The sequence below is a fragment of the Podarcis raffonei genome, chromosome 7 (genome assembly GCF_027172205.1).
Source record: "Podarcis raffonei isolate rPodRaf1 chromosome 7, rPodRaf1.pri, whole genome shotgun sequence".
NCBI classification, from domain to species: domain Eukaryota; kingdom Metazoa; phylum Chordata; class Lepidosauria; order Squamata; family Lacertidae; genus Podarcis; species Podarcis raffonei.
Window position 1 is genome coordinate 62508021 of NC_070608.1, and position 17271 is coordinate 62525291.

General features: G+C 44.2%; 1 protein-coding gene across 1 annotated transcript in view; it reads left to right on the forward strand.

Annotated features, from left to right (window-relative positions):
* The window catches only part of NEDD9 (neural precursor cell expressed, developmentally down-regulated 9), a 60261-nt gene that overhangs the window by 7011 nt on the left and 35979 nt on the right, over window positions 1-17271 (forward strand). The window contains exon 2 of the mRNA XM_053396909.1: window positions 16052-16498. Coding sequence (XP_053252884.1) covers window positions 16052-16498 — 447 coding nt within the window. The remainder of the gene's footprint in view (window positions 1-16051; window positions 16499-17271) is intronic.

Sequence of the window (17271 nt, forward strand, 5' to 3'; positions counted from 1 at the left end):
GATTTGTAGATAACAAATTGGGATTTTGAAAAGACTTCAAATCATCAGTGTTTTAAATAGCTCTGTTGTTGTATTTAACACCTGCCTGTTACAAGCCCTCTCCCCACCTCTGTTCATTGCCAGTGTACTGTGAACAGACCTTAAGGTCAAAGCAGAAGAGGACTTTATAGAATGAAGCCTTTTCAACCAAGGACCTGACCGCTGTGATTTTTAGGAAGCGCAGGGTATTCGTTTCAAGGAGGAGTTCTGAAACTGTGCCCTACCAAGCCTCTCTAAGGTCTGGTCCATGTGTTATGCTGAGCCAGGGTGTGGTCCACAGTGATCTTGCAAACATGGTTCTCCCAAGGAGGACATGGCACTCACTGTTCCCTGCTGGAGCTTTTTAGGTTCATGTAGGGCCAACGGCTAATCCACGGTTTGGCTTAGCATGCCATCCAAACCCAGGATAGTGCTGAAGGTGCTTCCTGCTTGACCGTGATGGGCAGCCAAAGGACAAACTGTGGACCTGCAGCATCTTCCAAGAGAGAAAGGGGCAACTTTTTTTCGCTGGCATCGCTAGGAAATCCTGCTCTGTGAAGCCCTGGAGAGGCAGTGCTGGTCAGTGTAGACCAAGAGTGAGGAGCCGATTGCCTGGGGGCCAAATGCTACCATCCAGGCCTCTCTGCTGGTCTTCAAAACTCTACCAGCCCTAATTTGTATTCTTCTCCAATATCCCTGGATTCTGTTAACACCTCCTGTTGGCTTGAATGGAGGACAGAGAGGGGTGTGTGAATGCGTGTAGAAACCAGCCTACTCTTTAAGAAGCCTTTTCCTAGCTCTCCCATCTCTGCTTAGCTGGAGGTGTCAAGGAGTGGACCTGGGGATCTATACTTTCTGTGTGTGTGGTACAAGCTCTGTTGCAATACTCCAACCTTTCAAACTAAAGACCCTCAATTTTCAGCAGTCCTCCTAATAACAACAACAACAACAACAACAACAACAACAACAACAACAACAACAACAACGTCACTTGAGCTATCTCTTCTTAATTCACCAGTTGCAGGGCAGACGTAGCTTAGCGTCACTCTATCCTCCAGTTTTTACATGGACAGGAACATATGGAGGATGAAATGTGCATGGATCCACTGATGACCCTTCATACCCTTTTACAGCCCTGTGCAAGTGAACTTGGCTCGCCTACCTAGAGTTCACTGGGGTTTGCTAGCTATCTGATCATCCGAAGCAAACCTAGGGAAATGGCGGGTAGTTCACAATATGCAAGGCAGGGGCTGGGCATGTGTTGCTGCTGCAGAAAGCTTGAGGTATTGATCATCTATTTTTAGGTACTTGGTAGGAAAGGGAGAAAGCTGAGCAAATTGGTCTGTGAGGTCTTCGATTTGGGCTGCAGCAGAGTCGTAAATACAATGTCGGCATGCCAAGGCAAACACAACAGTATCTCTGGGAAGGATTGCTGTATTTCTAACCATAAGTGCTTGCTGTCTGTAACCAAGGCAATGAAAGACCTGGAGCATTAAGCTATGTAAAAAAAGGGGGTGGTGGCATGTACTTTGCTGACCCAAACCCCGCGGTTGTGTTTATTCCTGACATTCCCCTCTGAATGTCACGGCACAAAGTGTGGTAAATGAGATCAGTAAAATCTTAATACTAATAAAAGAGATTCCTCTGATTTCACAAGGCATGGGTAACTAGCAGCCTTTAGGCAGCTATAGTCACCCGATACTTTAAAGGCTCTACATATTATTTTGCATCAGCATTGACTCAAAGAGAGGAAAGATAATTAATGACACTCTTGGTCACTGTTTGTAGTCTGTTGTAAATACAGCACGCTATCCGTCTCCTGTTACAGTCTTGCATCCTGATGAAGTGGATGCAAGATGAATGCGCTGCATGTTATGGGAAGTCTATTTTAGCATGAGTGAAGAGAACAAATGCAAACGAAAGAGATTCTGTGGGACATTTTAAATTAGAATTTCAGGACATCCTCATTTATCTGGATGCCCTGGAGAACAATGAAGGGAGCTTTGTCTAAAAAAAGGAGCTATTATTTTCATGAAGGTTACATGAGGAACTGACTGCACTTTCAACTACACTATTAATGAATTGTTTTTGTTTGAGACATTCATTTCTTATTTTACATTAAGGCTGCAGTCGTGTACATACTTACTTAGGAGTAAGTCTCACTGAACTCAGTAGGACTTCCTTCTGCGTAGGCATGTCTAGAAGTGTACTGCCTGAACCAGAAATTACCACTCCATAGCAACTATAGTTCTGTGGATTTTGGCTGCACGTTTTGAAAATGTTTGTTGCTTCCTTCCTTTTGGATTGTCAGCTGGCATTATAGTGGAAACTGCCTTTTCTAGTGAGAGTTTTGCTATTTAAACAGATCTGTTTGATTCATTTCAGTCCCAAGGATCTCAGAGAGCAGCTGTACTTTAGCCTCTCAATAAAGCAATCACATGAGGCAAATTGGGTAAGAAAGTGATAGGGATTTGCCTTGTCTTCCGAGAGCCTCATTTCAGAGCAAAGATCTGAACTTTGTTCTCTCACACCCAAGCTGGACACTCTAAAGGTATGTGCGTTAATGAGTGTTTCAGGCAGAAGGCAACAGTTGGCATCATCTATATAGCCCTTGAGATGTTTCTTGGCTAGAATACTCACCATCCCTGACCATTGACCATCTGGCTGGGGCTGATGGGGGTTGGAGTCTGGAGGTCCACACAGGTTCTCCTCCCCTTATCTAGCATGACTTTCTGCATGATTCAGGCTTTGCAAACCCACACCACCTTGTGTAATCTTGTAATAAATGTTGGCTGTTACATTTTCAGAATTGTGCTAAGAAAGGACATATAAACTGACCTAGAACTGGGTAGAATTTGCTACCCAGAAGGACAGTGTTGGTGGCAACAGAGCCAGTGGTGTTTTGCAGAGAATTGTGTTGGTTGCCATCTTAAGACAGTGATGCTAACTAAGCTGCCCAGTGACCATGTTTATCTGTCCATGAAACTGGAGACACTGAATGCACTGTATGTGTGGGAACTTTTAAGAACTAAGCAGAACCAGAGTCTCATAATTCTTTGTTCTGAGTCATTGTTGAATGCTAAGTGGGAGTGGGAATGCTGCTGAATCACAGATTAGCTAGAATTCAGAAATATGTATTGCTCCTTCTGTTAGTCCACTAGATGTCCCATGTACAGCTAAACACGCTCAATGAAAGAATTGGAGTGAGCTTCTGCATACCTAGGAGACCCCTGAGATATGCAAGAAAATCTTGGCTTCTTGGGGAGGAAAATACCCCAAGTTCTTGAAAAACTGGTAAGGACCAAGAGCTGTACTTGTGTGCAGAATTGCTGCTGTCGCTGAATGTTGGCAGGAGAGAGCCCTACATAGTCACTTGGGTTTCCTCATAAAGGGAGAGATGGTTAGGTATTTGCACCTCTGAGCCCAATTCTTTTACAGGATTCAAACAAGATATTTCATGGCTCGAAGAGGGAGGCTTCAATGGCTGTTGGTGGAGCTGACTCCATGCAGCCAGGTTCCCTGACCCAAGTAAGGAGACCACTGTTCAAAAATATGTGTTTGCATCACTTGCTGGTTCAGTTGTGCAGATGCTCATTCATATACGCATCCATGTTCAGGGGACACATATGTGTTTTGCATTGCTTTCAGCAAGATGCATGTGGATCTCCTTAGTTGGATCAGAGCAAGACAGCAGGAATGGGAGGATATAGATATTAAAGTTTTGGTAAGCCCCACAGCATAAAGAAGATCAGACTTACAAAGTGAAGTATTTACCGGTAAATGCATCAATGAATTGTTCTGGTAATAAGGAGAGGCTTATGTTATAGCACAGGTAATCTACCAATCAGCGGTGAGAACATTATGTGTAGCATACAGAACAATTTCTGCCAGTTACAAAAATCTAGATTTATGCATCCTCTAAGCCAAAATGTGATGTCATTTACCTTGGGCCAGTTTGTCTCTGACAGCTCATATTGTTCTTTTAAAACGACTATTTTCTTTCCGCTTCTTTATTCTGAATAATAGTGGGAATTCTTGTCCATTTTAAGTGTTTATTCTTTGCCCTAAAGAAAATAATTAAAAATGAGAAGAAACATTTCAGTTGAGAAACATAGTTTCTGTACGGTTGGTGAAAATGACCCAACTTTTTAGTCTCAGAGGGGACAAGGCCAACTCCTGCTGTTTGAAGTTTGTGTTTTTACACCCATTCATTCATCCATTCATTCATACAACCAGGCTGGATTAGTATGCTCCAAAAGAAGGGGAGAACTAAGAATGGATTCAGTCTGCATGAATGTAGTTGGCATATTAAGAGGCCCTTCTTAAGATGTGCCCCATTGACTAGGAAGTTGAAATTTCAGCGGGAAACCCTGTGACATGTACAGAGACAATAGCCTTTGAGGAATGCTTAAAAATCGTGGGAATAAAGTCTTGTTTCCCACTGAATGCCATCTAGCTCACTTCATTATTATTTTTTTAAGAACCATGGAGAATTGATGTTTAATCTACAGGTTCAAACAAACTGTGTACGTAGAAAAGTCTTTGGCATTGTAATTTGTAATAGTAGAGTCTGGGTTTGTGCCTTCATTCTTTTCACCAGCTAATTCTTTATAGAGTTAAAATGACTCTGGAAATCAGCTGATGTGGAGTTTTCACATCTTGCTCCTCTTAACAAGACTATACTGAAGGGATCCTACTTTCAACCCAGCTCTAGTAGGTGGAGGTTTTCCATTCTAGTTTAAAAGTTGTGTGGAAGCTCCTTACATTTAAAGTAGTGTTCAGCTTTCTGATCAGAGTTTTTTATAGCATTGAGTACTACGATGCCAGATAACATATTTACATGTCAAAAGTTGAGGTCCAAATTATGCCTCCCATCTCTATTGCACTGTCCAAAGTCCATTTGGGGGGGCCTAATCCAGTCCACCGGTTGGTTTAATCTGGCCCCTGTGGCAGTTTATTTTCTGGGGTAAAATCCTAAAAAAACCCAACAACTTCAACCCTTACAAAAGGTCAATAACTCTGGTCGGCCCTCATGGCCCTTCACTTCATGAAATCTGGCCTCTTTGAAAAAAGTTTGGACACCACTGTTTTAAAGCAATGTGTTGGATCCATCATTAGTCATACTTGGAGTAGATCCATTGAAATTAATGGATATGACTCCTGGTAGATACAAGTCATGCATCTGAGCCCAGGTAACCACTAACAGTAGCTCTCCTGAAGATTTCATTGATCAGGCAGGGATATAAGAGATCAAGCAGCCCCTGAGATATCACGGACCCAAGTTGGAATTAATACAAAAACCTTGACCCTGCCAACCTCAGTCAAGCTATTGAGTACTGTTATGGAGTAGCTGTTGGTTCTCCCACCCCCAATATGTTATGGGAATTTTATTCTAGATTGCTTATATGGGAAATATACAGAGTGTGGGCAGTTTCAACCACAGCAGATTTCAGTGGGTTCTTACCTCTTTTGTTTCTCTCATGCCCACATTCCCCCCCCAGCTTTTTGCCTCCTAGCACCCAACAACCAGTCTCCTTTCACAAGGAATTTCCTGGTTTGCCCAAGGGAATGAAGTTAGCTTTTCCACCACACACTTCTGGGTTTTTGGCATGGTAGTATTTAAATCCTAGTGAGATAATTCTTGCTTTGCTTGGTTCTCTGCCTTCTGCTACCATCCCTTTGGTTTCGTAGTTTTCCTTCATGCACAGAAATGATGGTGTGGTCTTTAAAAGGAAGCCCCCTTCCAGTTTAAGAATTATTTTAAAATAGATAGCTCTATAGGAAAAGGGTGAGAGAGGGGGGTTAAATATATATATGACCAAAATCCTCTGACTTTGTAGAGTTTCCAAACACTTGGCTAGTCTGAGCTGGGAGGCAGAGGGTGGGGTCTGTCTCTTTCAAAGGATATGTAAGGGCACGTCACTGCTAATGTTCCACTGGAAAAGAAATGAGCGCCCCATGGAGTTCTGGAAATGTGATATGGTAGCTTGGTTGCCTCTCTCCTGCTTGCGATAACTGCTTCATCTGGAGTTGTACTAATGTGTGTTGCTCCCTGGTCGCTGTCCGTCATGTGCCTTTATGAGCTGACACCTCCTTCACAGCAAGGCTGCATAGAATCAGTCGGCTGGTGATCTCATAAATTCCTCAAGTCTGCAGCAGGATCATCAGCCCTTTGGCACACTAACCTACCTAAGCCAGAGGATAGTGTGCCAAAAGCAAAGCAACGGAGCAGGCATCTCCTATCAGCACTTGGTAGCCCCAGGTAAAAGCATACTGTTTTAGATATTACAACACTGTTTCTCTTGTGCCACAACCTTTGGGCATATTCTGATAGAGACCGGGGATTTCTGAGTATGTGTACATTCAGATGTGCGTGAGGATCAGGGTAGAATGTGCTGGTGTGTGTGTGTGTGTGTGTGTGTGAGAGAGAGAGAGAGAGAGAGAGAGAGAGAGAGAGCAGTGTGAGAACGCAAGCAACAAAAATGAAATCCAACTCCACCCTGAAATCTGTTTTGGGTTTTGTAAAGCTTGTTCACAGGCCTTTTAAATGAATAACAATCCTGTAGGCACACAAACAAGCCAAGAGCCCAACCTTCACCCAGACTAGCACCACTTAGCATGTGTTGTTAATTAATGGACATTGTTCAGAACGAAGATCCTTGGTGAGCGTTCATATGGTCTGCTGGAAGGGACAGCCATAAAATTCCAAGGGAGGAATTCAACAATGCACTCTTCCGCTCTTCCCATCAGGGCAAACATTTCTGCTTGCCAGGTGGAATGAAGCCCCTCTCCTCTTGCCATGTGCTGTTCTGGGGGTTCTCCTCGCCCTCCAGAGGCAATCTGAACGAGTTGGCACAAGGGGGCAAAGAGGGGGAGGAGAGGAGGGGAAGCTCCATTGCACTAGTAGAACCCCTTGTGTTGACATCCACCAACATGCTGGCTTAGTTAAATCTGGCCCTGAGTGTTTGCACACGATTCTTGCAGGGTGGTGGCAGGGCCCTGATTCTTGCAGGGTGGTGGCACTTCTTTGTGTGGTCTCCATGTGACAAGCTTCTTCTATGCAGTGCTTCACTTGTGCTGCTGTGGCACGGTCAACCTTCCCAGTGTGGCCTCTCTTTGGGGGAGCAGAGAAGGAGGGATATTCCACAGGTGCATCCATGAAATTGCATTTCCAAGTGTGGTAAGCTCCATATTTGAAAGAGGCCAAGGCAGTCTTGCATGGTTTCTTTATGTGATGGAATAAATGTGCTGTTACAGGGATTGCCACATTTTGAAGCAAGTGAAGTAATGACATCTAATGTAAATGAATCTCTTAATATCAGGGTCATGCGTTCGAGCCCTGCATTCGGCAAAAGATTCCTGCATTGCAGGGGGTTGGGCTAGATGACCGCCATGGTACCTTCCAAGTCTAAAATTCTGTGATTCTGTAAGAATATTAAGTCTGGAGTCTTACAGGATCTTCAGCAGCAGGGTCTTGTCACAGTTCCTTCTGCAGTAAAGATACAGAATATCTGAAACCAGAATACCTGTTTGTTTCCTAACTGATTCCCATCTTTTTGCTGCAAAGAAAGTATAAATTAGAGTAAGAGAAAAGGCTTGGTGTGCTTTCGCAGGATCATTCATGAACCCTCAGCCATCCCTGGACTGCATCACAGTCTTGAAGAGTGAGTGAAACATCTGGAACCTAATAAACCTATTGGCTATATGCCTGCCACACCTTTAAAATTAGACTGGCATTGCCTGGTTCATCTTGGAAGTGAATCTGAGTTGTCGTGCCAAAAGAGAAAATGCAACTGGCATGATTTTCCCGCCTAAAGCAAAAGACCTTGATAATCTTTTTTTTTTTTTTAAAAAGGGGGGGAAGCATTATGGTTGAGAGTGCATTTTTAAAAACTTCTATTGTTTGAGGCTGATAAACTTCACCACTGCATATTCAGATCCTCCCGCTTTGTAATGTAGAGTGAAACAAAGGCAGGCAGCTCGCTGGAAGAGTGAATTGAGAGACTTGCTTTTCTCCTGCCCAGGCCAACATTTTTCCACACTCTGCTGCTTCCAGACAACTTGGCAGGGCTAGTGGGCTTAGTGACTGGCAGCCTCTGCCCTGGAGATGCACAGGAATGAAGTGGCCGGGCATTCAGAACTCAGCACCTTCTCATGGCTCCTGCCAAGGATGGGAAGCCATCACTCTTTATTTGCACTAAAAACACATCATCCAGTTTTTGGGTGGGGGGTGGAATATCTGACTGCCAAATAAAGCACATGGGTGGAATTATTGTTGGCCAAAGTGTTCTGCAAAGAGATCCCTCCGATCTCCCCTTACGAAACTCTTTGAGAACGGTTTGTACTTGATATGAAAGTTTGGCCTTCTGTGATAATGGTTGTGTTTTGCCTGAGGGTTACAAGAGTAATGACGAACACACTGGCTTCTTAGGTTTGTACTTTGCAAGTGTCTCATAGCTCTAAGTAAAGACACATCAGCAAAGCCGTTTATTGATGATCTTGGTGCAGCTCCTGCTGTCAATTTTAGCTCAGCATTTGCATGATCAAAATGCCATCCTGCAACAACATTGAGATTTAGGGCACTGCTCAAACAAGGTGTTTGTTTTGCGCTGTCCATAAATACTGTCTTCATCAAAATGCCATCCCAATCCGCAAATTCAATCTGGATTTACCATTTCCATGGAAAATCCACTTAAATAAAATTAAAAATGTGGAACTGGGAAATCTGGCTTAAAGGGAGGGGGCGGGAAATCGAGGGACATTTTGATGTGTGCGATATTGTGCAAACAATGTGAAAAACTTTCATGTTTGAGTAGCACTAAATTCACAGTAAACTCTGATGGGGAAGTGAGCTTAATCTCAATACTGTTGTGGCAAACCACTTTCTAGAAGCTGTTTCATTTTCTTTAAATATATATATAAAAAGATCAGGTTGGAAGCCCATCCCATAACCCTCTTGTATAATAACCACCCTATTTAATATTTCTGTGACAAATGGCAGCTGAAGGGGGTCATAGGATCCTGTGGACTTCCTCTCTGTCGACAGAAGGGGAGGTAGGTTAGGTTAAGAGACAGTGACTGGCCTAAGGTCACCCAGTGAGCTTTGTGGTTCAGCAGGGATTTGAACCCTGATCTCCCAGTCCAGTGCTCTTAAGCTGCTACCATGATTCTTGCGTGAGTTTTTAGAGCTTTCAGAGAGCACCAGAACAGAACAATCATCTGCATCCTTTAAGCAAACAAACAAAAAATCAAAAGAATCTAAAGCCATAATGTTTCTATCTGTGGCGGGATCTGCACAGCTCTGGTTCTCACAGAATCTCCTGCTTTCCCCAGATTTGTGACACACAATGCTTCAGTAGTTTTCCTCCTTGACAGTACAATACAATAGGCACTTTATTCCAGGGATGGGGGATGAGGGAAGCGGAAGATAAAAAAGAACCGACACAGAACTGCCTGCCAGATTCCCGACTAGAGATGTCCATTGTCACCCTCCACAACACAGCATGTGCTTCACTCTGTTGATACCCTGGCCCTGCTTTATGACTCGGGGCATTTTCGCCTCCTCCTGTCTGTGTCAAGTCCACGCAAGTTAATAGCTCACAAGGTTTAATGGGTTGGTGGTGCACTGGTGGGAGGAACTCTCTTAACTTATTAAAGCTTCCTTGCTGGCTCACCAAGAGGTTGTTCTTATTTGCTATGTTGAGAATCAGACCTCAGTTCTTCAAGTTCATTAGGGGATACTATGCCACTCGTTCTCTCTATGCCTAGCCTACCTCACAGTTGGTTGTGAGGATGAAATGAGGAGAGAAAACTACATCCAGTGGTACCTCGGGTTAAGAACTTAATTCGTTCTGGAGGTCCGTTCTTAATCTGAAACTGTTCTTAACCTGAAGCACCACTTTAGCTAATGGGGCTTCCTGCTGCCGCCGGGCCGCCGGAGCACGATTTCTGTTCTCATCCTGAAGCAAAGTTCTTAACCTGAAGCACTATTTCTGGGTTAGCGGAGTCTGTAACCTGAAGCGTCTGTAACCTGAAGCATATGTGACCCGAGGTACCACTGTACACCACTCTGAGGAACTTGGGCAGTGTGTGTGTGTTTAGAAAAAAACAGCTGGGTTTTGTGTGGCTGGAATGTCACCATTTTACAAACCAAAGAGTCGTATCTGCTGCTATCGTCACTGGCCCCTAGCAGGTTACTCATGAAAGGACTGCGGCCCTCAGACTGCCAATTCCTTTGGACTTAAAGCCATGCATATGGAGAAAGGGAGGCAAACGGTATTAGAGACAGACCATTCCTTCTGCCTTTAAATTTTTTATTATTAATAATAATCTTGGGAAATTAGTCACTTGCTTAAGCTTCTGCTTGAGAGGCTTACATCATCCTTTTTTTGTTTGAGCTCTTACTGCTCCTCCCTCCTTTTTCCTGTTACTGTCTAAACATGAGTGAGATAATTGGATGACCTGTTTAGGGTAGTTTAGAAACGGCTCCTAATAGAAACGAGCAGGCATTTCTCCTTTACTCAGAGGTGATAGTTTCCTTGGTAGCTATAATAATAAACTCTCTGTATACGTAGGTGGCAGTAGTTGGGGAGGCGGGGACAGAGAAAGAAAAGTTAATCATTCTGGTATATGATAGCTCAATGTACACAAGTGTACGTGCCTGAGAGCATTCCCCCCCCCCCGCCTCCTGCTATGACAAAAAGATTCTGGTGAAAGAATGGATGCTTAAGTTGTTTTCTGATGAATAATTGTTGTCTGGGGGAGAGGCAGACGAAGGGTGCTAGGTTTTTTTTGGTTTTTTTGTGGCCAGTTTTGTTAGCCTTTAAAGAAGCCATTGTACACAATCTCACGGTGCTGCATTAGTTATCATCTCTCTGTTTGCTCCATGGCTGCGCACCCACCCACCTACCACTGTCTTGCAATGGACGTCATTCGCCCTGTTTACTTTATGAGGCCGGATGGAATACTCCCTGCCTTCCCACCCTTGCCTCTGCCTGGCCTCTTTCCCTTTGGCATTTTAAAGCTGTCACTTCATATCCTTCTTGAATGTTTCTTTCATCTCCTTGCCCTGATTTTTATTTTAATGAGTAATTTAAAAAAATAGCAGGCTCCTGTTTTTATATAGCTACTTTTGTGGCCTAACAACCCACATCATGGTGTCGTTTCATGGAGGAGTATGCTGGAAGAGAGCTGCAGCTCAGTGGTTAGAGCATCTGCTTTGTGGTCCCCGATTCAATCCTTGGCCTCGCCAGGTAAGGCTGGGAGGACCTGCTGCTGGCCAGAGTCAACAGCACTGATCTAGCTTGAACAGTGCCCTGACTCAGTACACTGGTACCTCGGGTTACAGATGCTTCAGGTTACAGACACTTCAGGTTACAGACTCTGCTAACCCAGAAATAGTACCTCAGATTAAGAACTTTGCTTCAGGATGAGAACAGAAATCGTGTGGCGGCGGCGGCAGCAGGAGGCCCCATTAGCTAAAGTGGTGCTTCACGTTAAGAACAGTTTCAGGTTAAGAATGGACCTCCGGAACGAATTAAGTTCTTAACCCGAGGTACCACTGTATAAGGCATCTTCCTATACGGTATATTGTATATTGTAGCAACCTAAACATCAAAAGAAACAGAGGCTTCAAAGGATGGGAGCCCCACACAGAATGATGCAAAATAACTGGCCATGTGACTAATCAGTGCTAACAGTTCTGAGGAAATGGAGGGAAAGTGGTTTCCCCCCAATAACTGTCACTCTTGTATTTAACTCACTTGTTTGCCACAGGTACCCAGGAATTCCATGCAGGTGAGTGAGCGGGCAGGATCCCCCATCCCTGACTAGTTGTCCTAGTTTCTATGCGAGCTGCAGATTCAGTAAAGTCTTTCTTTATTCATAGCTAGTGAGAAGCTGCAGCAAGGTGGCAGGGAGGGAGCACCCCTAACCCTACCCCTTCCCATCTCCATCGGTCCACTTTGTAGCCTATTAAAAGGACTAGCAATCCTGCATTTCCATTCTGGCTGCAGAGGAGGGGGCTCTCCCCTACACACTCCATGCCCAACACAGAACTGTACAGCACAGACGACTCGCCTCCTAGCAAGCTAGTAACATTTGCAGCCCAGTAACTTGAGGGCTTACTTAAAAAAACTGTTGTAACTTTCTTTATTTACCCCGTTCTTTAGCAGGATAAAGGGCTCCTGGAGCTGTGTACAAGTACAGACAGTCCCTGCCCTCTGGTTTATAATCTAAAATGTATGACAGGCAGGGAAAAAGCAGTGGGGAGGGAGGAGGAAAAGGTAAGCTCAGGTTCCCGTATATATGTTTGCATTAATTTTGAGCATCTTTAACATTTCATGGGAACAGTGGCTCCCAGCTTGTGATGCCTGGTAAACCAGTCCAGCAAAGTGAGGCCATTTTAGCTCACTGGCCAAGTCCTGGTCAAAGGAAAAGAGGGAAGACTCTTATTGATTCCTGTTTATTGGCATTCATGGTTCTTTTTTCCTGGCACCCAAAATTATTACTGACATTTTGTCTTATTCCCCCCCCCCTTCTGTCTTCGGTGCATTTGTTCTAATTAAAAGCTGGGAACCTGAATGGTTCTGCTTGACTACTCAAACTAAATGTTTGCTTCCTGTTCACCCAGCTGTAAATCAGAGACCTGGCATGTTAGGTTTTGGATAAGCCAAAGGTAGTTAGGCTTGGTGCTTTAACTGGCTGTAGCACCTCCCCATAAAATGCAGACAGGAGAAAGTGGTGTGCTATATATACATCTGGCCGAGGGTAAAACTTTGAAAAAGAGAAAGATTTCAACAGTTGGGTAAGTTTTCAAGTGACAGTTATCATAGAGCAGATCTATGCTTCGGGTGTGAATTTGGTTGCTACACAGGAGTAAATAGATACCCCTAGCACAGGGGTGGGGAAGCAGTTGCCTTCCAAATGATGTTGGACTGAAATTCCCATCTGTTCTAGCCAGCGTGGCAGATTGTCAGGGGTCACTCATCTGTGATATCTAGCCCTCCTAGAGAAACAGATTTCCCAGGCTCTGCTCTCACCTGTTGCCTTCTATGCAATTGGGTGTTCCTTTATCACATATTAATCGTGGCTCATCTCTTCCTAGTCCGCCAGTCTTTTTGGAAAGACAGATTTGGCTAAATACATTTTTATCTGCTTATACAGTCCTGTTTAACTCACATGATAGCATCTTTATTTGGTGATATGTGTTTGTCTCAAAGCTGGTTATGATCTTTGTTAATTTGTGTTGATTCATTCTTCTGTATTCATTTTGCCTTGTATCCTGCTGATAAACCTAATAACAAAGAATTGGGACTTTTTGGCTGGCAAGCTTCAATTGACCATATTAGTTGAGCTTTTGTTGAGTAGTCCAAGGGGTCCAGTTTTCATTTGTTGAGAGAACATATTTTAATCAGTAGTAGTATGAGTGTAAAGATAAACCAACATAGTTGTTCTATACTATCTTTGGTTCTGGTTCTTGCAATAGTGAATAAAGCATTTAATCTTGAACATAGCCTCTTACGCTTCTCAAGAAGACACCTGTGTTGATACTTTGGTAATATGCAAATTTATTTAAATGTAGCTATGTTATCAGTGAAAAGTCTGATTAAAATCTCTTGATTAGCGGACAGCCCTACTTAGAATGTATTTTGTTATTTGTGGTGCTCTCTCAAGCTTTCTCTCCCCTGGCTCATCAAATCAGCATAATTTCACCTTCAAATAAGAATACTTAATAATTAAAGGCAACAGGAATGCAGGTTGTTGGTTTTTTAAAAATAAATAAATAAATCTATGTTTGAGGCTCATACAGTCATTCAAGATGGTAATCAACCATGTAGTACCTTATTTTAAGATACATTGAACTTTTAAAAAATTACTTCGCAAATCCACTCCCTGCCCTTGTTTGAATGAGTAAATAATAAATCCTCCTAGTACTGTTAGAAACTAGTACTGATTTGTGTTTGAGGCAGGGAGAGACTGGAGCTTCATCCTCTGCTGTCAAAGTTTGGCTTTTTTCGAAAAGTAAAACTGCTTTCTCCTTTGTACAAACTGTCTGCTGTTAAAAGGACTTTCCAGAAGCCACCAACCACCAGCTTGTTTAGGATGGGGTGTAACCATTCATTGCTATGTCTATGTGTTTTTTTGCACTACATATACATTTTCCTCTGAGAGAAGAGAACTCTTGCAATTCATCTACAGCTATCTGGCTCCTCTGGAGTACAGAGGACTGGGCAGTCTAATGGCTGCCAGCGTGCTTTGCTTAGGACCACGTGAGCCAAGAAGTACAGCGTTCTGGGCCTTTGTGAAGGCGTCCAAGAATGACAGCCTATACAGCTTGTCTGCTTCCCACTGACTGCCTAGTTTGGCTGACAGCTTCAATACCGAATGTGCCAGACAGCCATGTATACAGAAAGAAAGAGAGCGAGAGACAGGCAAAGCATGTTTTGTCTGTGAATGGAAACGGCATATTTTTAAAAAGAGGTATGGGTTGGCTCATGTTATGAAGTTGCAGAGCCATATGCAGAGCCGGGGTGCTTCTCTGTAATGGTGGATGCAGAGTTAGGCACAGTGCTCACTTACTCTGGTGGGATGGGAACCTTCAGTGGTGCACAGCTCCTTCCTGAGAAGCCCGAGATCATACAGGGAGAACCTGGTCCAAAGCTGCTCCCCAAGGCAGGGTTAACCCAGGCTCCTGAAACATGAGGCTGGCATGGACAAGCCACATTGCGGCCCTTTCTGTAGGATCTAGGGGTTTCTCTTAATCCCATGGTGGCTCAGGAAGCAATGGGGCTGCAGGGCTATCAAGATAATCTTGCTGGGGGCCTTTCAACCTGGGAAGGTAGCCCATCTAGGAGAAGGAAAGCTCTGATCCTAAACCTCCACAGCCTTGCGGGTCATCTTTGGAAGAAGAAAAGGCTCAGGAATACAAATCTTGTATGCCCCTTTTCAGCAACTCTGCAGCCAATCTGTGCCAGACGTATTGCTCTGCTTTACTTCGAACCACATCATCAAGGCCAGGAGGGCATCATGGAGGCAGACCAGGACCTCCAAGCACCCTGTGCAGGCTTGTGCCCCAGGGAAGTCACTTTGGTGCTGCTAATGCAGTGGTTTGACTTCATCCCTGGAGGCACACTCCATTGTCTTTTGAGATACAGTGGTACCTCGGGTTACAGACGCTTCAGGTTACAGACTCTTCTAATCCAGAAATAGTACCTCGGGTTAAGAACTGCTTCAGGATGAAATAGGCACTGCTCCGGCAGGAAGGTAAACGGTGTTTCCATGTACTGCTCTGGTTTGCCAGAAGTGGCTTAGTCATTGCTGGCCCCATGACCCGGAAGCTGTACGCCGGCTCCCTCGGCCAGTAAAGCAGGATGAGCGCTGCAACTCCAGAGTCGCCTGCGACTGGACCTAACGGTCGGGGGTGCCTTTACCTTTACCTATACACATGATGAGATCCTTGGTTATAAATGTAGAACAGAGATTTTTTGGCATGGATTTTAACTGGTATTTCAGGACCAGAATCCTAACTCCTAACCTCCAGGGCCCCATCACGCCCCCACAGAGGATATAAAAGATTATGAATGTATATTTAGACAAATTGACTCTGACCATAAAGCAGCGATCTTACACCCTAAATCCATGTCTCTCCAGATATTGCTGGACTCCAATTCCCATCAGCCCCAACCATCATAATCAGGAATGATAGGAGTTGTAGTCTAATGAGGTCTGGAAGCCCAAAGGTTCCCCAGCCCTGCCATAAAGAAGCCGATGCTCTTATTGTACCCCAACCTCTTTCTCTCTGTTTTTTAAGGATATGAGGCAATTGAAAGTGATGGGGGAGTGAAGGCTGCCATTTTGACTTTTGGCTTCTGGTGTGACAATGTCCGTGGCTGCTGTCATTGTGTTTTTAATGCCACATTTGTGCAATGATTCCCCTTTACTCGCACCAAGCATTCTTACTTCTTTAAAGAACCTGAGTGTGTCTGAGATGGAATATATTGTGCTGAAGTTCTCTCCTCTGTTTTCTCCGCAGAATCTTATGGCAAGAGCTCTCTACGATAATGTTCCAGAATGTGCAGAGGAGCTGGCTTTCCGCAAAGGAGACATTTTGACCGTGATAGAACAGAACACGGAAGGGCTGGAAGGATGGTGGCTTTGCTCCTTACACGGGCGGCAAGGCATTGTCCCGGGCAACCGTGTGAAACTTCTCATCGGCCCTGTGCAGGAGAGTCCCTCTAACCAAGACATGGCCAATTCGGGATCTGTACACCAACCCTTTAACCAGCCAAAGATCTACCAAGTGCCTAGTGCTCATGCTTCTCCTCGGGATCCGGTCTACCAAGTGCCTCCTTCTTACCACAGCCAGGGGATCTACCAGGTACCCACCGGCCATGGTTTTCAGGGCCAAGATGTCTACCAAGTGCCTCCATCTGGGCAAAGGAGTTTTGGCGGAATGGATACCTCCCCTATAAGCAACAAGGTGGGTCAAAAATACCTTGAGGCATCTATTTCAAAACTGTTTCCTTTGGCTGTTTAGTTTTGGGATAGGGAAGGTACCTGAACGTGGTGGACTTTGACCCTCAAAAAATAGATAAAGCCTCAGTTAGTTTGGTTTTTTTTTCCTACCACCAGTGATAATGAGATTATCTATTTTTTATTTATACATTTCCCAACATTATATATATGTCAACATCGCCCTTGAGCCAGTGCCACCGACTGGACTCATCCATTTCAGCCCCGACTGGGCCAGGCGACCTGGGGTAGCACTTCCAGAGACCACCTTCTGCACAGGAACAGGTCAAAGTGCTGTGGATTCACAACTCAGAGTTGTGAGCACCAGATTCACTCCCGAAGACAGTCGTTGCACAGCAGAATAAAGCAGAGCATAAACCACTCGGAGAACAGCTCTGTAGAATAACTACTTTTATTCTATCTACAACTATCATACAAACTATATACAGAGCTAAATGGAGAAGCTGAACTGCACTGAGTGTCTGCAGCTGCTCTTAGCAGCAACCTTATCTATACAGAGATAACACACTCTCTCTCAACACTCAGTCTCTCTCTTTGATGTGAGGCTGGAGCGGAATAAGTAGTGAGCAGAAACCGCCCCCCTCCTCTCTGGAGAATCAGCAGAGAACATCAGCAGATTCTTGGAATGGGAGGGGTGAAATCTCCTTTTTTTTCTACCACCAGTGATGATGAGATTATCTATTTTTTATTTATACATTTTCCAACATTATATATATACAT